Here is a 24,584-nt window from a genome sequence, read left to right as displayed (position 1 = left end):
ATTTTATTTTTCCATCATAATAGCTGTATGAGGGTCTGTTTTTTGCAGGAAGAGTTGTAATTTTGAATAAAACCATTAATTTTTATTATAAAGTGTATTAGAAAATGGGAAAAAAAAATCCAAGCACAATGAAATGGCAGAAAAAGTGCTCTTCCACAATTGTTTTTTGGGTTTTTTATTTACCATGTTCACTATATGGTAAAATTGACCTAGCAGTATGATTTCCCAAGTCAGTATGAGTATGTAAATACCAAACGTATAGTTTTTATTTAACTGTTGATAAAAAAAACTAGAAGTTTATACAAAAAAAAAACAAAAAAAAACAAAATAGCTTTTTTCGCCAAATTCCAAGACTAGTATTGTTTTCACTTTTCAGGATCTGGGGTTCAGTGATGGCTTATTTTTTGGTGTCCTGAGCTGCCATTTTTACTGATACCATTTTTGGGTAGATGCGATGTTTTGATCGTCTCTTCTTATATTTTGTTGCAATGTTGCGGTGACCAAAAATACGTAATTCTGGTGTTTTTAATTTTTTTTTCCTTTACGCTCTTTACCAATCGCATTAATTTATTTTCTAGTTTGATAGACTGGACATTTCAGAACGCAGCAATACCAAATATGTGTACTTTTTATTCTTTTATTTTCAATGGAGCAAAAGGGGGTGATTTAAACTTGTTTATTTTTTTCATATTTTTTTTAAAAAAAAAATATTCACACTATTATATTTACTAGACTCCTTAGAGGAGTTGAAGCTGCGATCATCTGATCACTTGTGCTGTACAGAACAGGGTATCAGCATCAGCACTGCCATGTACAGCAGAATTGATGATCTCCTATGAGTGCTGGCTCACAGCCAGCATTCACAGGAAGTTTGTCATGACGGACTCAGGGGTCATCAGTTGACACCTGGCTGTCATGACAACCCATCAGCGCCGCAAGATCATGTCACAGGGCTGTCAATGGGAGCAGGGAATGATGTGCTGCCCGCCAGCGCATGTAAAATCCCACTGTCAGAGATTGACAGTGGGATTTAACTGGTTAACAACTGCAGGCAGATTTCTGTTTGCCCGTGGCTGTTAGAGGCACATGATGGCTGATCAGATCAGTCTACATGTGCAAAGATGCGTGCTCGGCGTGCGAGTCTGTATCAAAGGCAAAGACACGACCTTGGATGTACCAGTACGTCCAAGGTTGTGAATGGGTTAAGGGGAATCTGTCAGCAGGATTTCACCCCCTAATTGATTTATATGTGCATGTGGCTATTTCAAAGACAAATCCAGCCATTTCTATGCATGGTCAGTCTGTTCCTTCATTACTGTTTGAATTGATATGTAAATTAGGCTGAAGAGCTATTTGTAGATCTGAAGCTTCTGTGGTGAAAAAAACCATGTTAACATATTTTAGGCTAAGTTAACACAGATTTTTTTTATGGCAGAAAAATCTGATATGCATTTGCAGTGACTAGTGATGGGTGACCTTCTACGATTTCTGGGCAGAAACCACTTTATTAAGTAACATGGAAAAATATGTGCCCATATGAACGCAAGATAGTGTCTCATGGTGTCTGGCTCAAAACTCTCCGAGTGTGAGGACTACATCTGATGCTGTTCACACAGCACTCCACATGATGCAACAGTGTACCGCCCTGAGAGGGGTCCGACCTGCTTATTCCGCTTGCTCGGGCCGAGCCGCTCGAGGTCCGGGCTCGGGTTTGTCGGTGGCACGAATGCCTCCGGACTGGGGGCCACGTCGCTCTGTTAAAGGGGAGAGGCAGTGGGGTGTTGGTGGTGGTGACGGGACGAGGCGCGCAGCCGGGGAGGGCCGCACTGTCGTCCAACGGGTCGTGATGCCACCCACGGGTCGTGGTGACGGGATGCACCACCGCTGCGGCTGGAGTGAAGGCGGGCTCGTCCGGGATCGGTGTTGTGGCCGCAGCCTAGATGTTAGCCCCTACATGGGTAGGGGCGGTGTGTCCCGGGGCCCCAGTGGTGGGGACTGGAGTGCTGATGTTGTTGTCGGGGTGCAGGGTGCCGCGCCGCGGTGTAGTGTCGTGCCCGAATGGCATTAGTGTACTCACGATTGATTCACACTCAGAGTCACTGGTAAACCAAAGTTCGGATATAGTCGGTTCCCGCGGCCGGCTGCTGATGTCCCCTGTGGGGTTGATGGTGGCCCCTTTTCCCGTGCACCTCTGGATGTTGTGTTTCGGCTCCCCTGCCTGAGCAGTGGTAGCACGCTCCCCGGCGTTGAGCTGCCGGAGGAGCCCTCGGTTGCCCGCAGGCTCTGGCCCGTCGGGTGTTTGGCCCTTGGCGGTGGCGCTCACCCGGTCTCGGTGGGCTTTTGCCTTCTTTCGGGGCTTTGGCTGTGGATGAACCCGTGGGGTCCAGCCAGCAATCAGTCAATTTGCCTACACTCAGTGGCTTCTAAGCTAGGACGGGGTCTGAGTACCCGGTTTCTGGTGCTCCGGTACACTGTTGACTCCTCGGTTCGGAACCGACAGGCTCCAACCCAGGCCCGGTCCGTACGGTTCCGCCGGTTGCTGTAACGGTACTCCTGCAGACGGCCACCATCGTCTGCCTGCCTCACGTTTTCCAAGGGGACCCAGGCTCCTACCCGGGTCCCTGACAGCTGCTCCACTACCACTCACTGTCACTGCACAAACTCAACTCTCGTTCTGTTTGAACTTCCTGCCCCAGGACAGTAGTCTCCTCGGTGGGCGTGTCTTTCTGCCTGACTCCGCCCACCTGGTGTGCTCTACTGGCCCTGAGGGAGGCATCAGGTCTCCCTCTCGGGTGACGTGTGTGTGACCTCACAGGGGATGGGGGGGTGTATGTATGTGGTAGATGTAATTACCTGTGACCACGTGATGCTACAGCACTCCACATGATGCTACAGTACTCCACATGATGTTGCTTTTGAGTTGCACAGACAAGCGCAGGTGTTGACCAGCTGTGCTCTTGTTAGTAATCCAGCTTGTAGGAGTTAATTTCTGCTTGAGTCACATGTTGCAAAAGACCTTTTGTAACATACATCACACCCGGGTTGTAGCGCAGGAGGCACTATCAGGCCCAGATGTAGGTGCTGAGTGGTGGTGTGGCTTTTCTGTGGTGTTGTGCAGTTTGTGGTGTCACGTTGCTCCTACCTGGTTCCTGGCACTCCAAACCCATTCACAGGGTACATCTGTATGAGGTAGGTAGCAATAAGGCAGACTGGACCATGGTATGTACAGTTCAAATGCTTTACTGGATCATCCAATGATGGTTTACACCTTCTGAAGTATTTAGCTGTGACACCGGATCTCCATACAGAGATTTGGTTAGTTGCCAACTGGACTGGTACTCTGCTATAGGAAATCTATAACTGCAGTTTGGCCCTACTGCTATGGGCTCTGAAAATACTGTCTGGAGAGGTACAAGACATTAGCAGCACCTTGAAAACTGCCCATCACCTCAAGCTCGGCTTGTCGTAACTGCCAACTGTCAACTCTCCTTGGTTACCATAGTGACCAGGCTAAAGAGGCTATTGATCAGACATTCTCCAATGCAGTCCCTTGACAACACATACCACCACCTGCTGGTCTCCAGTGGTATTACAGAGCAACAACTTACATTTAATTTGACAATGACACCAGGCAATACATTAAATCATAAATTATTCTACTGACTGCTATGAATGCACAAACATTTGTAATTGCCACTTATGGGTCATTACACTTTCAAAGTCGCCTAAGCCCTTTAAGATAGTGGAGCCTGGTCTCCCATGCCGATGATAGCTGTATGCAATCCCGATCCTTGTGCTTTATTATCCTGTTGCTGGTGAACTTCTGTGTGCTGTTTGGTGTGTTGTGGAAATACTCTTGGTGTCTGATTATTTCCTCCCTTCCTTTAGTTTTCTCCTGATCACATATTATCTATACCTCGGTGAGTGATTGCTGTGAATTTGAAATCTCCCCCCCTCCTCCCCCCATCTGTGTATTTTTGTGAGAATTGTCACTCCTGTCCTGGCCCTCTCCTTGGTGGAGGGAGGAGGGGGTCACTAAACCAGGGTTGTTCAGGAGCTAGGGTAAGGAGAGCGGCCCAACATCCTCACCTTCAGACGTACCTTTGAGATCAGGGTTGGCTAGGGTTCCCCTAGACTGAGGGCCAGTTTAGGCTCCCCTGTTCCGAGTGATCCAGTTATACCCATGACAGATGGATCTGTAATTGAAAACTATGGGCGACAGTCAGTGATTTCCCTGTGGATTTGGGTGCAGAATTAAAAAAAATTATATAAGATCAATGACTCATTTTTATTAAACTTTTGTTAAAAACCCCAATATATTTAATCTATCTTTAAAGAGCACTAAAATGTAACTAAAAATATTCCTATAGAAGACTGTACAGAATGAATTTTGGCATATTGTAAACATATACAGTATATTACTAAAGTGAGTACACCCCTCACATTTTTGTAAATGTTTTATTATATCTTTTCATAGGATAACTCTGAAGATATGACACTTTCATACAATGTAAAGGAGTCAGTGTACAGCTTGCATAACAGTGTAATTATGGTATGCCCTCTAAATAACTCAACACACAGCCATTAACGCCTTGACAACCAGGAACGAGCCCGCATTATTCCCGCACATGTTGGCTGAGATCCACCAGCGCCTGTTAACTCCTTAGATTGCGCTGTCAAACTCTGGGGATCGCGCAGTTCACCGCTATTATCGGTGCTCCTATGACATTGTCAGGGGATGCCAATGGGTTGCCATGTGTTAAAAATAGGACTGACGTGGATTGCCAGTATGATTCGCAATGAGGATTAGGAGAGGAAAAACTTGATAAAACAAGTTAGATTTATTTAACTGTCAAAAATCATTAAAAATGAAATAGTTCTTCATACAGAAAAATAATGTTTGTTAGTGAAAGATAAAAGTATTTAAAGACTTAATTGCATCTTTATTACAGGCAGTGGCTCAATGGGTAGAGCTGCTGCCTAAGGAGAAGTAGTTCACGAGTTTGAGTCCCGGCTGTCCCAGTAAAGAATTTAATTTATGACTGGCACATGACTTATTTCTTCCAAAGACAATACTAAGGACCAGGGGTCATACACTGCAAGTGGAAGAAAAGCGATTCCAGCAGCTATATAGGAAAGGGTTCTTTACAGTTAGAGCAGTCAGACTGTGGAATGCCCTACCACAAGAGGTAGTAATGGCAGATACTATAACAGCTTTTATAAAAGGGCTGGATGATTTCCTCAGTACACACAACATTGTTGGTTATACAAGACTAAAGGCCGCTTTACACGCTGCGACATCGCTCAAGCGATCTCGTTGGGGTTCACGTTTGTGACGCACATCCGGTCGCTTTAGCAATGTCTTTGCGTGTGACACCAATGAGCGATTTTGAATTGTCGCAAAAATGGTCAAAATCGCTCATCGGTGACATGCCCCCCTATTCTCGAATATCGCTGTTGCTCGGTGTACGAAGTACTTTGTCACTCCTGAGGCAGCACACATCGCTATGTGTGACACCGCAGGAATGAGGAACCTCACCTTACCTGCGGCCGGCCGCAATGAGGAAGGAAGGAGGTGGGCGGGATGTTACGCCCCGCTCATCTCCGCCCCTCCGCTTCTATTGGGCGGCGGTTCGATGACGTTGCTGTGACATCGCTGTGACGCTGAAAGAACCGCCCCCTTAGAAAGGAGGCGGTTTGCCGGTCCCAGCGACGTCGCAGAGCAGGCAAGTAGTGTGACGCTGCCATAGCGATAATGTTCGCTACGGCACCGATCACACAATATCGCATGTATGATGGAGGCGGGTGCTTTTGCGCTCGACATCGCTAGCAATTGCTAGCGATGTCGTAGCGTGTAAAGCGGCCTTTAGTGACCAAATGTAGAACTGGTGGAGGAAGGTTGAACTAGATGGACCTAGGTCTTTTTTTCAACCTAAGCAACTATGTATCTTACATATGACAGATGTTATAGGAAATTAACAGTGGTAGGAGACTTCTCTCATCATGGGAGGTCCTTGTCCGGATTCCAGCCTTCTGAGAATGGGTGGATATTATGACTACCATGTACTCAGGCTCAGTTTAATTACATTTTTCCTGCTGATCCAGCATGGGGATATAAGTTGTTCATAACTATACATGGGGGCCACGCCAGTTGAATACGCAACATACAACTTGTATCCATTCATGAGTCTATGATAATATTGCTGAACTGATGTAACTAGTAATATTTTTGGAAGACCACATATGTTTTGGGTTGCCGCAGTAAATAGTCATGTTTTCTATCGTATTGGTAGCGGTTGTCATTGGAACACAATTTTAACTCGACTTATAAAATTTTCCTTTGACCTTTAGATTATTTGAGTCTTTCTGGCTGGCAGAAAAAGACATTAATGTCATGGGGAATGATTCCAAGACAAGTGGTTCTCAAGCAAGAAATTCAAAAGACCATCTGTACACTACTGAACTGTCTTAGTGAAAAACCCCATTTCCATTGCAAACCTTTTACAATGCAATGTAAAGCCTAATATGAATCAAAATTATTCATTAAAAAAAAAAAAAAATCCCTATTTTCTACCATGACAGCGTGGGGTCATGACCGTCTCACTGTAATGACTCACATTTCTGTGAATGCCGGCACTCACAGGAGATCAGCATTTCTGCTGATCAGAGCGATGCTGAAGCGATCGGACAGTGCAGGCATAAAGTGTCCTAGGAGGACAAATAAAATCAATAAAAATTGAGAAAAGAAAAGTTTTAAAAATATGAACCCCCCCAAAAACACCTAAACGTTCACATCACCCTCTTGTGCCAAACTGAACATAAAATAATAAAAAAACACACATAATTGGTATTGCTGCATTCAGAAATGCCCGTTCTATCAAAATATAAAATCAATTAATCTGATTGGCAAAGGGCGTAGTGTAAAAAAAATAAAAAACGCCAGTATTAAGTTTTTTTTTCGTTGCCGCAACATTGCATTTTAATCAATACATCGCATCTACCCAAAAATGGTGTAATTAAGAATGTCAGCTCAAGACACAAAAAATAATCTGTCACAGAGCTCCCGATCCCAAAAAATTAGAACGCTACGGGTCTCGGAAAATGGCGCCAAAAGCGCAATTCTCTTTTTTGACAAACTTCTGAATTTTTTTCACCACTTAGATAAAAGTAAAACTATACATCTTTGGTATCAACAAACTCGTACTGACCTGGGGAATCATAATGTCAAGTCAGTTTTACCATATATTGAACACGGTAAATAAAAAAAACCTGAAAAACAATTGTTGAATTGGACTTTTTTTGCAATTTCACCACACTTGGATTTTTTTTTTCCCCGTTTTCCAGTACAATATTGGGCAGAATGAATGGTGTTATTCAGAAGTACAACTCATCCCACAAAAAAAGAAGCCCTCATACGGCTACACTGACAGAAAAATAAAAAAGTTATGGCTCTTGGAAGAAGGAGAGGAAGAAACGAAAAATTGTCTGGGGCTAAAGGGGTTAATGTTTAAACTGCTGGCAACAAAAGTGAGTACACCCTTAAGTGAAAATGGCCAAATTGTGCCCAATTAGCAATTTTCCCTCGTTGTGTCATGTGACTTATTAGTATTATAAGGTCTCAGGTGTGAATGAGGACAAGGTGTTACATTAAGTGTTATCGCTCACACACTCTCACACTGGTCACTGGAAGCTAACCGTGGCACCTCATGGCAAAGAATTCACTGAGGATCTGAAAAAAAGAATTGTTTCTCTACATAAAGATGGCTAATGCTATAAGAAGATTGCCAACACCCTGAGACTTAGCTGTAGCACAGTGGCCAAGACTATACAGCAGTTGAACAAGACAGATTCCACTCAGAACAGGCCTCCCCATGGTTGAATTTGCAAGAAGTTGAGTGCACATGTTCAGTATCAAATGCAGTCTCCGAATAGTCTCATGTGTGCTGCCAGCATTGCTGCAGAAATTACAGGGGTAGAGAGTCAGCCTGTCAGTGCTCAGGCTTTCATACGACGTACCCTGCATCAAATTGGTTTGCACTGTTGTCATCCCAGAAGGAAGCCTCTTCTAAAAATGATGCACAAGAAAGCCTGCAAACAGTTTACTGAAAACAATCAGACTAAGGACATGGATTTCTGGAACCATGTCCTGTGGTCTAACGAGAAAAAGATAAATTTATTTGGTTCACATGTGTCAAGCGTGTGTGTTAACAACCAGTTGAGGAGTATAAAGACAAGTGTGTCTTGCCTACAGTCAAGCATGGTGGTGGGAATGTCATGGTTTGGGGCTGAAGAGCTGCCAGCTATGGGGAGCAACAGTTCAGTGAGGGAACTGTGACGACATGGACTCTGTCAGTGCCTAGCATGGGTTCAATTTCTTAAAATTCAGCCAGACATGAACATAGTTTGTTTATAGATGGGGATAAGCCCCTCATTGTTTCTACAAGACTCTAAAGCTGGGTTTACACACTGCAACATCTCAAACGACATCGCTATAACGTCACCAGTTTTGTGACGCAATAGCGATGTTGTTTGCGATGTTGCAGTGTGTGAAACCTATCAGCGACCCGGCCCCTGCTGTGAAGTTGTAATCGTTACAAATCGTTCAGGACCATTCCTAGGTCCTTTGTTTCCCGCTGTGCAGCATGCATCGCTGGAAAGTTTCAGTGTGTGAAAGACTTTGCAGCGACTTTGTTAGCAACTTCCCTTTCAAAAGGCTGCTTATCAACGCCCCCAACAACCAGCTAGGTCGCTCTGCAGGACCGGATCGCTGTTGCGTTGTTGGCCAGGTTTGCCTGTTTGACTGCTCACCAGCGACTTAGCAGAGACTTAGAGAGGTCGCTGTTACGTCACAAAACCGGTGACGTTACAGCGATGTCCTTTGCGATGTTGCAGTGTGTAAACCCAGCTTTAGGAGTCTAGTGTTACAGTTGTTGTTCACTCATGTAATTGCCTTGGCCAGTGAAGGTCAGATACCCAAACAAATCAATTATGCGATGTAACTTAGCTGTCTCTGCCAGAGACCATTACTATCAGGCATATTTTGTATACGGCTTGAAATCTAGCTAATAAGAGCCCAGTCTTATCCACCAATCATGAAGACCCCAATGGTCTGAATGGAGAGCTCAGGGGTCTAAGAAAGAGGTCTGTCCATTGCCCAGCTAGACTCTTGCTACATGTTACCAATCTAGGACCTGCGGATCCGATTGGCAAGCCATAACCGAACCTGGATTATAATACTATATGGACTTCAGCATCGAATGCAAGGATTCGGCTGAGCTATCAAAGACTACCTAAGGAAGGAATCCAGCTTGGGACAATCCAGTCACCTGACTACAGACTTTGCGTACCTCAGCCAGCTTCCTAAATCTGGTGTAATTCATTCTCGGTGGGTGCCCGCCGAAAGTGGGATGCTGCTGGTTTGGAGTAAGTAGCCCTGAAAGGTCTGAGGCACGGACATTCTAATCCCTGGTGAGCCAGCGGAAGAGTGAGAAACTGTTGCCGGTTACATTTTGTGGTTTCGCTGGTTATGTGCTATGTGCCGTTAATTGTTTGGGATCCAATGAAGTCTTAATATTGTGATTCCCTCATCCTGTGTTGTCTGAGTAGTGTTCCGCCCACGGTTAAGGAGGTCAGGTGTTCAGTTGGGATGAGCCCTGGGCCATGCGGTCTTTCTAAAGGCGGCCGGATCAGCGGACGAGAGCACCCACTGACACCCGTGTCTCCACAATTGCCAACACCTACTGTGACATACTGAAGCAAAGCATTATCTTCTGTTGGAACATGGGCCGCAGGGCAGAATTCTAACATGATAATGACTCCTAACACACCTCCAAGACAACCACTGCCTTGCTAGGAACTGAGTAAAGGTGCTAGACTGGTCAAGCACGTCTCCAGACCTAAACTCTATTGAGCATCTATGCGGCATCCTCAAACATAGGATGGAGGAACACAAGGTCTCTAACATCCACCAGCTCTGTGACGTTGTCATGGAAGAGTGGAAAAATATCCAGCGGCTCTTGTAAAGCTCTAGTGAACTCCATGAGCAAGAAGGTTAAGGCAGTGCTTGAAAATAATAGTGGCCACACAATATATTAACACTTTGAGCATAAGTTGGCCATTTTCACTTAGGGGTGTACTCACTTTTGTTACCAGCAGTTTAGATATGAATGGCTATGTGTTGAGTTATTTAGAGGGCAACAAATTTACACGGTCATCCAAGTTGCACACTACTTTACATTGTATAAAAGTGTCATATCTTGTGTTGTCCCATGAAAAGATATAATAAAATATGTAAAAAATGTGAGGGGTGTATTTACTTTTGTGATATACTGTATGAGACTATACAAAAAGAACAGCTACATGTGCAAAGTCAGGTAAAATCGCGAATAATCCTGCGGGACTGGTTTCCATTCACACTACTTCCTACCTTTTCTTAAGTACTATTAATTTTTTAAGTGCTGTCATAGTCCGGCTGTCAGCCAATCAGATGGCGCAGTTTGGCATTCAGCTCCCTCTCTTTGGCCAGCAGGTCACTGCTGTGCTTCTTGTAGGCCTCAAACTCCCGCTGTAGTTGTGCCAGCTCTTTTTCCCTGTCTGCCAGTCTTGCATTGAGCTCCATTACTCTGGCACTGGCATCTACAGCAGCCACGTCTCTCTGATAGCGCTCGTCTGCCTCCCGCTGCTCCTTCTCTGAGGCCTGCAGGCGAAGAGTAATATCAGCGGCTTCTCTCTGGCGCTCCTGTAGAGATCGCCCGCGCTCCATGCACAGGTTTAGGAGCTTCTGCTTCTCCTGATTTAGCGCCGCCATCTTCTTTTCAGCTTCTTTTTGCTCAGTGATTTGTACCTCTTCCAAGTGGCGCATCTTCTCCTGTAGCTGGTGACACGTCTGCTCTGAAAGCTGAAAATCACAGAGAATAAGTATGTAAGATATGCACAGCAATCTGTACATTGTGTTGTGCGTATAGGTTATAGCAAGTAGATAGAAGGATTAACAATACTGTTCAAAAATGCTATTTTCATGGTCCATTGTGGAGTCTTCAGCCCTGTGTGCAATTCCGTAATATGACACTGTATGACATCTGTGCTGCGTGGAGTCTTATTATGGCGCTCATACTCTCATCACACTTTGTATGTCCCAGGAAATGCCATTTACTCAACCACTGGCTGAGACAGGTGATCGCTTCAGGCAGCGATTGACTGAGTATTGCCTGATATAATGGTGGTGGAGACCACTGAGAGCAAGTAACTGTTGAGAAGGGAGAAACAAGAAGTCTAAAGCTTTACACGCTACGATATATCTAACAAGATGTCGGCGGGGTCACGTCGTAAGTGACGCGCATCCGGCATTGTTAGTGATATCGTAGCGTGTGACAGCTATGAACGAGCAGAAATACTCACCTTCTCGTTCATCGTTGACACGTAGCTCATTTTCTAAAAATCGAACGTCCTGTTGTTCATTGTTCCAGAGGCAGCACACATCGCTCCGTGTGACACCCCGGGAACGATGAACTGCAGCTTACCTGCGTCCCGCTGGCAATGCGGTAGGAAGGAGGTGGGCGGGATGTTTACGTCCCGCTCATCTCCGCCCCTCCGCTTCTATTGACCGTTCGCTGTGTGACGTCGCTGTGACGCCGAACGTCCCTCCCCCTTCAGGAAGTGGATGTTCGCCGCCCACAGCGAGGTCGTTTGGAAGGTAAGTGCGTGTGACGGGGGGGTTACAGCATTGAGCGACACGGGCAACAAATTGCCCGTGCCGCACAAACGATGGGGGTGGGTGCGATCGCAAATGCGATCGCAATAGAAATCGACAGATGTAAAGCAGCCTTTAGGGGAATATCACTTCTTTTACTCTATTACAGAGCAGGCTCAGGAGCTGAACCTGCTCCTCACACAGCCGGCACCTGTCTCGAACAGCAGTGATCAGATCTGGCTCCAATCAGTGCCTTTAACCCCTGTAATGCAGCTGTATCACCGATAGCGGCTTTTAGGACACATGATCCCAGCTGGGTGTCTGTCAAGGTGCACATTGGTCTCAAGATTGGGGATGATAGGTTGCCATTGCAGCCGATGGCTTACTGAAGGCTCTCATTGTTGCCATGTTGGTATTGCTGCGACTGGGCATAACAGATGACTATGATACTGACAATTATTGTAGGCTCAAGGCCAATATGGGGGCTAAAAATAAACTGTGAAAGGGATTTTCCCAAGATCAAAAAAAAAAAAAATTAAATTAATAGATCTTGCTATAATTTTTTTTTCCACAATTGGATGTTTTAAAGATAAAACGTTCCTGTGCTGAGATAATCTTATATCTGTGTCCGTGCTATGTGCTGTGTAATGGCCGTGTCTGACCATACAGGGACATGTGTTACGAGGGGGACCCGGGGAAGCGTGCCAAGATGGGAAATGGACTGCTTCCGCCGGTCAAGGTCCACTGTGCGGTGTAAGGGACCGCCGCTATGGTGGGTGAAGAGTGAGCGGGTTGCTGCTAGCGATCGTCTGGAATGTCACAGACGATCTATGTACACCGATCTGCCCTAACCCGTGAGGGTTGTATGGCACAGATCTCACGGCTCGGTGTACCTGTTGCACGGGGAAGCACAGAGGTGCCCACGCACGTGTGCCAGTGGAAGTCACGAGAATATGGCACGAGGGTAGCACAGAGGGGCCCACGCACGTGTGCTTTCAATAACCAGGTGAGTCCAAAAGGAGACTTGAGGAGCTCACCTGGGACAGGAACACGGCCTGTTGACGGGGGTACTGCCGGAGCAGCAAGGCAGGAACACGGCCTGCAAACGAGGTACTGCCGGAGCAGCAAGGGCCAAGCCCACAAGAGACAGTAATGCCTGAGCAGTGGCGTGGCAGCACGCTGCCAGACATCCAAACATAGGACGGTCGCGCGCCGCCATGATGGCAGGGGGAGCTTTTAAGGAGGTGCAGCTCCACCCGAGGGCGGGCGCGAGGCGGAGATGACGGACTTGACCCAATCAGGGTCCACGACGTCCCAGCCTGGCCAGTCAGGATTCACCACGTCACCAGCCTTGTCATCAAGCCGTGTGACGTCAGTGAGCGAATCAGGACCCACCACGCATTGCACATGCTCACCCTCCTGCCTCTGGGAAATAGAGGCGGGATCCTCGGTCTCACAATGTGCAGAGATAACGGGAATCTCACTGCTTCCCTGAGCAGTAAACCTCTGCACATTGCGCAGCCTCGCAGACCTTCGGGGCCGCTGAGCAGGAGAGTCTGCGGCAGGCCAGGAATGGGAGACCGCTTCACTCCTTGTAACAGGAGAACCACTAGGTGTCACCCTTCTGCTGCCTCTCTGAGAAGGTATCTCCTGCACACTGCGCAGTCTGGCAGACCTTCGGCGCTGCTGAGCAGGAATGCTCGTGGCAGGCAAGGAATGGGAGACTGCCTCAGTCCTTGCCTCAGGAGAGCCACGAGATGTAACATTACCCCCCCGTCTAGGCCCCCCCCCTGTCCGTGCTCGAAGGCCGCTATCAAACCCGGGGCACGGATATGATCCTCCAACTCCCAGGATCTATGCTCCGGACCACGGCCGGCCCACTCCACGAGGTAGTACCTCTTGCCCTGTATGACTTTTGTCTCCACAAGTTTTGCCACCTCAGGGTCGTCGGACGGGGAGTCGGTTTGAGCCGGCAGGGACCCCGAGAATTTATTAAGTCGTACGGGTTTCAGGAGGGACACGTGAAAGGTGTTGGCTATAGCCCAGCGTGGAGGGAGCTGGAGTCGATATGCCACTGGGTTTACCTGCTGTAGTACTTTAAACGGACCCAGATACCTAGGGGCGAATTTGGCTGCCTGTACCCGTAGGTTAACATTTTTAGAGGACAGCCATACTAGGTCACCAGGGGCGAAGGATGGTGCAGGGCGGCGGCGAACATCAGCCGTTGTCACCATCCGGTCTTTAGCCCTTTTAAGAGCCTCTTGGGTGTCATCCCAGATCTCCCGGGCCTTGGTCGCCCAATCCTCCACTCTAGTATCGGGTGACGTAATGGGCATCGGAACCGGGATTCTGGGATGTTGTCCGTTATTGAGTAGGAACGGAGTCTGGCCAGAGGATTCATGGACCGAATTGTTAATGGCAAATTCGGCCCAAGGAAGGAGGTTAGCCCAGTTGTCGTGGTGCGCGGATATAAAATGGCGGAGGTAAGTTACCAAGGTCTGATTAGTCCTCTCCACTAGTCCATTGGTCTCGGGATGGTATGCGGAGGAGATGTTCAGCTCTATCTGCAGGAGCTTACAGAGCTCTCTCCAGAAGCGAGACGCGAACTGGGGACCCCGGTCGCTCACCACCTTGTCAGGCATGCCATGCAACCTAAATACATGCCGAATGAACAAGGTGGCGAGAGCACGTGACGTCGGGAGTCGTGGGAGAGGCACCAAGTGGACCATTTTAGAGAAGTGGTCCGTGATGACCCATACGACCCTGTGCCCTGCTGACTTGGGCAGATCTCCCAGGAAGTCCATCCCTACCACTTCCCAGGGACGATCCGGCACTGGCAGTGGGTGAAGAAGACCTGCCGGTCTCTGCCGGGACGGCTTATTCTGAGCACACGACATACAGGCTCCCACATATTCCTGTATGTCCTGGGGTAGTCTCGGCCACCAATAATGCCTGGTCACCAGGTCTCTGGTCCTTTTGACCCCGAAGTGACCCCCGACCTTGGAGGCATGGGCCCACGATAGCACCTCGTTCCGTAGTTCAGGGGGAACGAGGGTTTTGCCAGGTGGCACCTGGTCCAAAGAAGTGGGAGTGACCATCCTCAAGCTGTCCGGGGGTAGTATAAGACGAGGCTCCTCCTCGTCCTCCTCCAACACAACCATGCAACGTGACAAGGCATCGGCCCGTACGTTCTTCTCACCGGCCAGGTGGCGGATAATAAAGCGGAACTGGGAGAAGAATAAAGACCAACGGGCCTGCCTTGGGTTCAGGCGTTGTGCTGTCTGGAGGTATGTGAGGTTTTTGTGGTCAGAAAAAACCTCAAATGGATGCTTCGCACCCTCCAGGAGATGCCGCCATTCCTGGAATGCTAGTTTCATCGCCAGTAACTCCCTATCCCCTATGGAGTAGTTCCTCTCGGCCGGAGAAAAGGTCTTGGAGAAAAAGAAACACGGATGTTTCCTTCCTCGTTCGTTTTTCTGGTACAGGACTGCACCTGCACCGACCGAAGAGGCGTCTACCTCCAGTAGGAAGGGTTTGGAGATGTCTGGACGATGAAGGATGGGAGCTCTGGAGAAGTGAGTTTTGAGAGTGTGATATGCCTCTACCGTTTCCCGTGTCCATGCTTTGGGATTAGCGCCCTTGCGGGTAAGGGCAATGATGGGTGCTGCCACCGTCGAGAAGTTGGGAATGAACTGGCGATAATAATTGATAAACCCCAAGAATCGCTGGATCGCCTTCAGCGAGCGGGGCTCAGGCCAGTTCATCACTGTCTCCAACTTCCCCGGATCCATTGCTAACCCCTGACTGGACACTATGTACCCCAGGAACGGCAAGGATTCCTGTTCAAAAACGCACTTTTCCAGCTTAGCATATAACGAATGGGTGCGGAGCCTCTTAAGTACTCGGATGACATCCCTCCGATGGGTGGTAAGATCGGGGGAGAAGATAAGAATGTCATCCAGGTATGCAACCACGGAAAGATACAAATCCCGGAAAATGTCATTCACAAAGTCTTGAAATACGGCGGGGGCATTGCAGAGTCCGAAGGGCATTACTAGATAATCGTAGTGACCGTCCCTGGTGTTAAAGGCGGTCTTCCACTCATCGCCCTTTCGGACTCGCACTAGATTATACGCCCCGCGTAGATCCAGCTTTGTGAAGACCTTTGCCCCGCGGAATCGATCAAATAGCTCAGTAATGAGGGGCAAAGGGTATTTGTTCTTGATTGTGATTGCATTTAATCCCCTGTAATCGATACAGGGGCGCAGATCCCCTTCCTTCTTCTGCACAAAAAAGAACCCTGCACCAGCCGGTGAAATAGACTTGCGAATGAACCCCTTCGCCAGGCTGTCCTGAATATATTTGGACATAGCCTCCGTCTCTGGAGCAGAGAGTGGATACACTCTGCCCCTGGGGGGCTCGGAGCCTGGCTTCAGGTCTATTCGGCAATCATATGGCCGGTGGGGAGGAAGAGTATCTGCGGCCCTTTTGGAAAAGACATCCCTGTAGGCCTCATAAGGTGTCGGTAAACCCGGCCCCTCAGTATTCCCTGAGGACCCAACCGACCTAATGGTAGCGGGTGGTTCGGTAGTCACGAGGTGCTCTCTACAGGATCCTGCCCAGGATGAGATCTCCCCTGTTGCCCAGTTGAGTATAGGAGCATGCTGTCTCAACCAGGGAAGACCCAGTAGGATCTCATCCGTCCCCCCTGGAAGCACCAGGAAGGACACCTGCTCATGGTGTCCCGGTGGTACATCCATCCTGAGAGGGATGGTGATCTGGGTGATAGGATCGACTAGTATGGACCCGTCGACTACCCGGACCCTGAGTGGCTTGGGCAACAGAACCAGGGGAACTGAGTATCGGGTTGCCAGGGAGGTCGAGATGAAATTGCCTTCAGCGCCTGAGTCCAAGCAAGCCAGGGCAGAGAAGAGAGTAGTGCCGAACTGCAACTGGGCGCTGATAGTCAACCTAGAGGGAGAAGTAGCGTCTAGAGTCCCCCCTCTGATAGAAACTAGACGCTGTCTTTTCCCGACGGTTTGGGACATCGGGTAGCTATGTGTCCCCTCTGCCCACAGGAAAAGCAGATGACACAAGACCGAGAACCTGGGGCAGAGGAGACCACCTTGGACACCTCCATTGACTCCACGGAGTCGCCTACAGGACTGGCTGAGGGACCTGTCTGATGGAAGACGGGAGTCAGACGCTTTTTAGGCCGAGAAGACGTGGGTGCTGAAGAGACCTCGAGCCTTCGCTCCGCCTGGCGGATGTCTATGCGAGAGGCAACCTGAATCAAGGACTCTAAAGTGGCAGGCACCTCACGTGTGGCCAGTGCGTCTTTGACAAACCCTGCCAGGCCCTCCCAAAACACAGGGACAAGGACCTTATCCGGCCAGTCCAGCTCTGCGGCCAGTGTCCTAAAATGTACAGCAAAGTCCCCGACTGAAGCAGACCCTTGCCGAAGTCGTAGGAGGCACAGCGCGGAATCGTGGGTGACTTGAGGCCCGAGGAACACCATTCTCATGGCCCCAAGATAAGCTGCTAAGTTATTCACCACACGATCTCCGCGCTCCCACAACGGCGTGGACCACTTCAGCGCTCTCCCTGTGAGCAGGGACTGGACGAAGGCTACCTTCGCCTTCTCGGTAGCGTAAAGAGTCGCGGACAGCTCTAAGTAGGTGGTAACCTGGTTTATAAAACCACGGCACTCAGAGCTGTTGCCGCTAAAGCGCTCTGGAAGCGCAAGGCGAGGAGACCTTCCGCCCAATAGCACAGCCTGGGTAGCCGCCTGGGTGGCGACTGTCGTCAGAGTAGTCTTATCGGAGGAAGACTGCTCCACTGCTGCCAATCGTGACTCCAACTGCTGCACATAACGCAGCAACTGCTGCTGCTCTTCAGCCATAGCCAGACCTTTGGCGCGACCGTAATGTTACGAGGGGGACCCGGGGAAGCGTGCCAAGATGGGAAATGGACTGCTTCCGCCGGTCAAGGTCCACTGTGCGGTGTAAGGGTACCTTCACACTTAGCGATGCAGCAGCGATCCGACCAGCGATCTGACCTGGTCAGGATCGCTGCTGCATCGCTACATGGTCGCTGGTGAGCTGTCAAACAGGCAGATCTCACCAGCGACCAGTGAACAGCCCCCAGCCAGCAGCGACGTGCAAGCGACGCTGCGCTTGCACGGAGCCGCCGTCTGGAAGCTGCGGAGACTGGTAACTAAGGTAAACATCGGGTATGGTTACCCGATGTTTACATTAGTTACCAGTGTGAGCAGGGAGCAGGGAGCCGCGCACACTGAGCGCTGGCTCCTTGCTCTCCTAGCTACAGTACACATCGGGTTAATTAACCCGATGTGTAATGCAGCTACATGTGCAGAGAGCAGGGAGCCGCGCACACTGCTTAGCGCTGGCTCCTTGCTCTCCTAGCTACAGTACACATCGGGTTAATTAACCCGATGTGTAATGCAGCTACATGTGCAGAGAGCAGGGAGCCGCGCACACTGCTTAGCGCTGGCTCCTTGCTCTCCTAGCTGCTGTACACATCGTGTTAATTAACCCGATGTGTACAGCAGCTACATGTGCAGAGAGCCGGAGCCGGCAGCACAGGCAGCGTGAGAGCTGCAGAGGCTGGTAACTAAGGTAAATATCGGGTAACCACCTTGGTTACCCGATGTTTATCTTGGATACAGCTTACCTCAGCTGTCAGACGCCGGCTCCTGCTCCCTGCTTGCTTCATTTGTCGCTCTCTTGCTGTCACACACAGCGATCTGTGTGTCACAGCAGGAGAGCGGCTTTGAAGAAAACGAACCAGGGCTGTGTGTAACGAGCAGCGATCTCGCAGCAGGGGCCAGATCGCTGCTCAGTGTCACACACAGCGAGATCGCTAATGAGGTCACTGCTGCGTCACAAAAAGCGTGACTCAGCAGCGATCTCGTCAGCGAGCTCGCTGTGTGTGAAGCACCCCTAAGGGACCGCCGCTATGGTGGGTGAAGAGTGAGCGGGTTGCTGCTAGCGATCGTCTGGAATGTCACAGACGATCTATGTACACCGATCTGCCCTAACCCGTGAGGGTTGTATGGCACAGATCTCACGGCTCGGTGTACCTGTTGCACGGGGAAGCACAGAGGTGCCCACGCACGTGTGCCAGTGGAAGTCACGAGAATATGGCACGAGGGTAGCACAGAGGGGCCCACGCACGTGTGCTTTCAATAACCAGGTGAGTCCAAAGGAGACTTGAGGAGCTCACCTGGGACAGGAACACGGCCTGTTGACGGGGGTACTGCCGGAGCAGCAAGGCAGGAACACGGCCTGCAAACGAGGTACTGCCGGAGCAGCAAGGGCCAAGCCCACAAGAGACAGTAATGCCTGAGCAGTGGCGTGGCAGCACGCTGCCAGACATCCAAACATAGGACGGTCACGCGCCGCCATGATGGCAGGGGGAGCTTTTAAGGAGGTGCAGCTCCACCCGAGGGCGGGCGCGAGGCGGAGATGACGGACTTGACCCAATCAGGGTCCACGACGTCCCAGCCTGGCCAGTCAGGATTCACCACGTCACCAGCCTTGTCATCAAGCCGTGTGACGTCAGTGAGCGAATCAGGACCCACCACGCATTGCACATGCTCACCCTCCTGCCTCTGGGAAATAGAGGCGGGATCCTCGGTCTCACAATGTGCAGAGATAACGGGAATCTCACTGCTTCCCTGAGCAGTAAACCTCTGCACATTGCGCAGCCTCGCAGACCTTCGGGGCCACTGAGCAGGAGAGTCTGCGGCAGGCCAGGAATGGGAGACCGCTTCACTCCTTGTAACAGGAGAACCACTAGGTGTCACCCTTCTGCTGCCTCTCTGAGAAGGTATCTCCTGCACACTGCGCAGTCTGGCAGACCTTCGGCGCTGCTGAGCAGGAATGCTCGTGGCAGGCAAGGAATGGGAGACTGCCTCAGTCCTTGCCTCAGTAGAGCCACGAGATGTAACAGACATGGTCTGATCATACCACATCTCCTAGGGTTGGGGTGGACACAAAGAGAGTATACAGATAGCAGAGCATGGCATCATAGCTGATTATTTCTGTGAGGTAAAACATGTTTAAAATAAAGCAGGGAAAAGTTTAACCTCACAGAAAGAATCAGCAGTGATCTGATGCTGTCAAATCTGTATACTCTCTTTTGTGTCCTCCCCTGCCCAGGAGCCGTGGTACGGTCAGACACTGCCATGATATAGTATGATATAGTACATAGCATGGACACATTTAGAGGATTATCTCAGCACAGGAAAAAAAAAAAAAGAAGCCGCCTGTATGGGCCTTTTAATCCCCAGAGAGTCGGCCTCACTCAAATTTTACCTTTTTTAGCCACTTGATATAACCAGGAAAGTTTTCATTTGCTGACAGCAGACGCAGATTTTATAAATGGTGACTCTGACCCAGCAGCAGAATTAACCATTAAGCCTCCGGTGGTCAGGTTTTCTGTAACACAGAGCCTTCTATCCAGACCACAGGTGTCGCTGTGCAATGATTGCTGCTGGGAGATACAGGACGACCTGAGGGGAAATCATTTCTGATGGCAGAAGGTGGAAAATCTAATTTGCTTGTTATTTCCAGCCGGCTGCACCGTGTCTTGGTAACGCGCTCTCAGCCTCCAAGCCATGAAGATGGCAGCCATGTGCTGTCTACACCACACCCTGTGCATTGGCAGTGGATAGAAGGAGCTGTCTCCTCTCCTGACACCCGTGTCTGTAAATACTTGTCTCCTCTCAAAACACACAAGTCTCTTATCACTCTGTTGTTGTTTCTCAGTTGTTCCTTCAAGAAATTGATAAATTGTCAATTGTGTTCTTCTTATGCGGGCGTCACACGAGACGATCTATCGCGCGATGCATCGTCGGGGGTCACGGTTTTCGTGACGCACATCCGGCATTCCTTGCGACGTCGTTTCGTGTGACACCTCCGAGCGACGCAGAATCTCTCACAAATTGTGAGTCGTGTTCTCGTCGCTTATTTTTAAAAAATTGTTTATTTTTCATGGCGCCGGTTGTTCATCGTACCCGGGGCAGCACACAAACGCTCCGTGTGACACCCCGGGAACGATGAACACAGCTTACCTGCGTCCCGCGGCTCCCACCGGCAATGCGGAAGGAAGGAGGTGGGTGGGATGTTTACGTCCCGCTCATCTCCGCCCCTCCGCTTCTATTGGCCAGCCGCTGTGTGACGTCGCTGTGACGCCGAACGTCCCTCCCCATTCAGGAAGAGGATGTTCGCCGCCCACAGCGACATCGCTCAGCAGGTACGTGCGTGTGACATGGGTTTAACGACTTTGTGCGCCATGGGCAACTAATTGCCCGTGACGCACAAACGACGGGGGCGGGTACGATCGCTCGTGCAATCGCACGATAGATCGTACCGTGTGACGCCCACATTAGGCTGCGTGCCCACGATTAGTGTTTGCAGCGTTTTATGCGCAGCATGCTTCAGCTGCTTCTAAAACGCTGCGGTGTACAGTACAAGCACAGTGGATGGATTTCTAGAAATCCCGTGCCCACTGTGCTTGTTTTTTCCGCAGCAATCACTGACCTGCGATGTGTCTTTCCAGACCACAGCATGTCAATTGTTTGCTACGGATTTGTATGTTCCTTTGTAGGGAGAACACAAGCGAGAGACCGCAGCGCACTGAACCCTGATCGTGGGCACATACCCTTATAGCAATGTCTCTACTGTCTGCATTATAGGGACGTCCCTAACTGGTAAAAGACACTATTCATACAATTCTACCGTAGGAGGAATAATCCTCCCTCTATTTTCTTGTCATTTTTATCTAGAACAGCTGCATCAAAAACTAAAGAGAACCCAGAAGCAGGCCGTGTCCACACAAACATGTCTGTAATACGGATTTATAAGGAAACCACGTGTCAGAATTTGTCGGATGAGCGTTTACATGTGGGTTTTCATTATTGTGATTATTTTTCTATTAGGGTCACCGCAGACTGGAATCAGCAGAGCAGCAATAGGTGCAGTGACGACACTAGACGTCACCAGTGTTATATGTGACACACAGTGGGGTCATGATATAGTTATTGTATTTGGGCCCAGGAAGTTCAGGTTACACGTCTGGCCAAGGGGCACTGCATCCCTCTACCACCATCACAGTGTGGGTACCTCCTGATATTGTGTTTTTCCAAAAATAAGACCTCCCCCAAAAATAAGCCCTAGTGGGAATTTTCAGCATTTTTGGAGCAAGGCTTGAATATAAGCCCTCCCCCGAAAATAAGCCCTAGTCGTGGTTCAATAATAAAGTGTCTGTGCAGCTAAAAAAGATAAAGATACTGCAGGACACTTCATTATGGACAGCGGGCACCCGGCAATCACACTCAATTGACACAGAGCAGAGGACCTGCAGTGATCGCATCCAATCTCACACACACACAATCAGATCGCACACACAAACATCGGATCACACACACCTCGGATCGCACACACCTCGGAACGCACACATACTCAACACATCCAGCAACACCGATTTCTTCTCGCCAGCAGAATCCTGACAGGCAGAGCGGTGGCATGCAAGGACCTGCCGCAATGCTTGCTTACAGGACCTTTGGGACACGTGACTTCCTCCCATCATTCCCTGCGGCCGGAAGCATTCTTTAACGCTGGATGTGATGAGTGTGTGTGTTTGCGTGCGTGGGATCTGCGATCTGCTGTGTGTGTGTGAGAGATCTGCGATCTGCTGTGTGTGTGTGTGTGTGTACATATGTGTGATCTGCGGTGTGTGGTGTGTGAGTGTGTCAGCCAGAAGCAGGGGAGGACGGCGTGCAGCACCCATCGGAGATCACAGGAGGACCTGGGAGCCACACAGACGTCCGGGTCTGGTGAGTATGAGTCTCCTGGGAAGTGGGGAGTCTGCTTTTTTGGGGGGTAAACTTGCCCCCCAACCGTGTTTCTCCAAGAATAAGATCTCCTCCACATATAAGCCTTTTAGTGCTTTTTTTAGGGGGCAAAAAAAATATAACTGTCTTAATAATTAGACTGTCTTATTTTTGGAAAAACATGGTATGTAGTGCTCTACAGGGCCCGGGCATCTATATGACCACATTGGGCAGGGGTGTAAGGAGCGGACTGGGTTCTGTTGCGATCCTCTTGAAGACACAAATCACGTCATTGTATTGTCGTGTAATGTAAACTGTGTCATGCGTCTTCTTTAGATATTGTGTTGTATGGATTGTAATGTAAGATTATGTGTGGTAATGTATTGCATAGCACTTGTATAGGAAGTTACCAGACTGTAGGGCAGTAACAGTTAAGTGTTAGGACAACCCACAACGGGAGGGGTTAGTTGATAGGGAAAGGAAAGGAAAGGTTCTGGAAAAGTTAGTGCAGATCTAGTGAGTGACAGTCATGGACGGACAGTCTGCAGGTCGTGAGGTCGCATACACTGGGTGACTTATGGCAGGAAAAGAGGAAAGGAGTCAAGAAAGCGGAGGGGGGGGGGGGGGGCGTTATGCAGTCATACAGCCGTTGGGGGGACGTTATGCAGTCATACAGCCGTTGGGGGGACGTTATGCAGTCATACAGCCGTTGGGGGGACGTTATGCAGTCATACAGCCGTTGGGGGGGGGGGACGTCATACAGCCGTTGGGGGGGGATGTTATACAGCCGTTGGGGGGGGGATGTTATACAGCCGTTGGGGGGGGGGATGTTATACAGCCGTTGGGGGGGGGGATGTTATACAGCCGTTGGGGGGGGATGTCATACAGCCGTTGGGGGGGGGACGTCATACAGCCGTTGGGGGGGCGTCATACAGCCGGTGGGGGGCGTCATACAGCCATTGGGGGGGACGTCATACAGCCGTTGGGGGGGATGTTATACAGCCGTTGGGGGGGACGTCATACAGCCGTTGGGGGGGGGGCGTCATACAGCCGGTGGGGGGGGGGGGGCGTCATACAGCCGGTGGGGGGGGGGGGACGTCATACAGCCGGTGGGGGGGGGATGTACAGGGATGTACAGCCGTTGCGGCACTCGCCTGCAGGCTCCGGTGCAGGGTGCCGATCTCCCCGGTGCCGGCCTCCTGCTGCCCCCGCAGCTCCTGCACTCTCTCCCGCAGCTCGTGGATCTCCGCCCGCCGCGCCGTCTCCTGCTCCCGGTGCCCGGTGCTGGCGGCCTGCAGGCGGCTCCTCAGCTCCTGGAGGCCCCGCTCCTTCTCCTCCAGCTCCGGGTACGTGCCCTCCCGCAGCCGCTGGTTCTCCGCCCGCAGCTCCTCGTTCTGCCGCTTGTACTCGTCTTTGAAGCGGATCATGTCCTGGTGATTGGCGGCCAGGAGCCCGAACCTCTCCTCCAGCCGCTCCGCCCGCCGCCTCTCCGCCGCCAGCAGCCCCTCCGTCTCCGCGCCCCGCTTCTCCCGCTGCCGGTTGTCCTCCTCCAGGCCCTGGCAGCGGAGCAGTGACTCGTCCGCCCTCCGCTTCAGCAGGCAGATGAGCTGTGACTGCTCGTCCAGCCGGGACCGCAGCATGCCCATCTCCGTCTTCTCATCCCACACCGGAGAGCTGACCCCTCGCACCGACGCCTCGGCCGGATCCTCCCCTGACCTCCCCGGCATCCTGCGCTCCGCTGCCCGGTGCGATGGATCCTGTACAGGCCGCACGCGTCTCCATGGTGACCGCATCGCTGGTTGTTATGGGCGGTGCCTTAGGAAACCGGTGCACACGATAGCCAATCAGGTCACAGCCATAACCAATCAATCACTAGTTACCATGGAGACGATAGCGTTTAATCCACAACATTTGTGCTGGTGGTTTATACTACTTCTGTTGGGATGAGTGCACACTGAGGAAAAACTGCACCCTCAGGCAGACCGACAACTGCTACTGTCTCTGTCTGTGTCTCAGATAGAAATAATACATAGAAAG

General features: G+C 50.2%; 1 protein-coding gene across 1 annotated transcript; it reads right to left on the bottom strand.

Annotated features, from left to right (window-relative positions):
• Positions 1-3,296: 3,296 nt before the first annotated feature.
• CCDC89 (coiled-coil domain containing 89) lies at positions 3,297-24,291 on the bottom strand. The gene is made up of 2 exons (XM_075337050.1): positions 23,702-24,291; positions 3,297-10,897 (listed from the first exon to the last, which is right to left on the bottom strand). The coding sequence occupies exons 1-2, from the start codon at positions 24,272-24,274 to the stop codon at positions 10,475-10,477; spliced, it is 996 nt and encodes a 331-aa protein (XP_075193165.1). The 5' UTR covers positions 24,275-24,291; the 3' UTR covers positions 3,297-10,474.
• Positions 24,292-24,584: the final 293 nt, after the last annotated feature.

This window comes from Anomaloglossus baeobatrachus, chromosome 2 (assembly GCF_048569485.1).
Source record: "Anomaloglossus baeobatrachus isolate aAnoBae1 chromosome 2, aAnoBae1.hap1, whole genome shotgun sequence".
In the NCBI taxonomy this organism is placed as follows: Eukaryota; Metazoa; Chordata; class Amphibia; order Anura; family Aromobatidae; genus Anomaloglossus; species Anomaloglossus baeobatrachus.
Note: the sequence above shows the minus strand (reverse complement) of the source record. Positions and strands in the feature narration are given on the sequence as shown.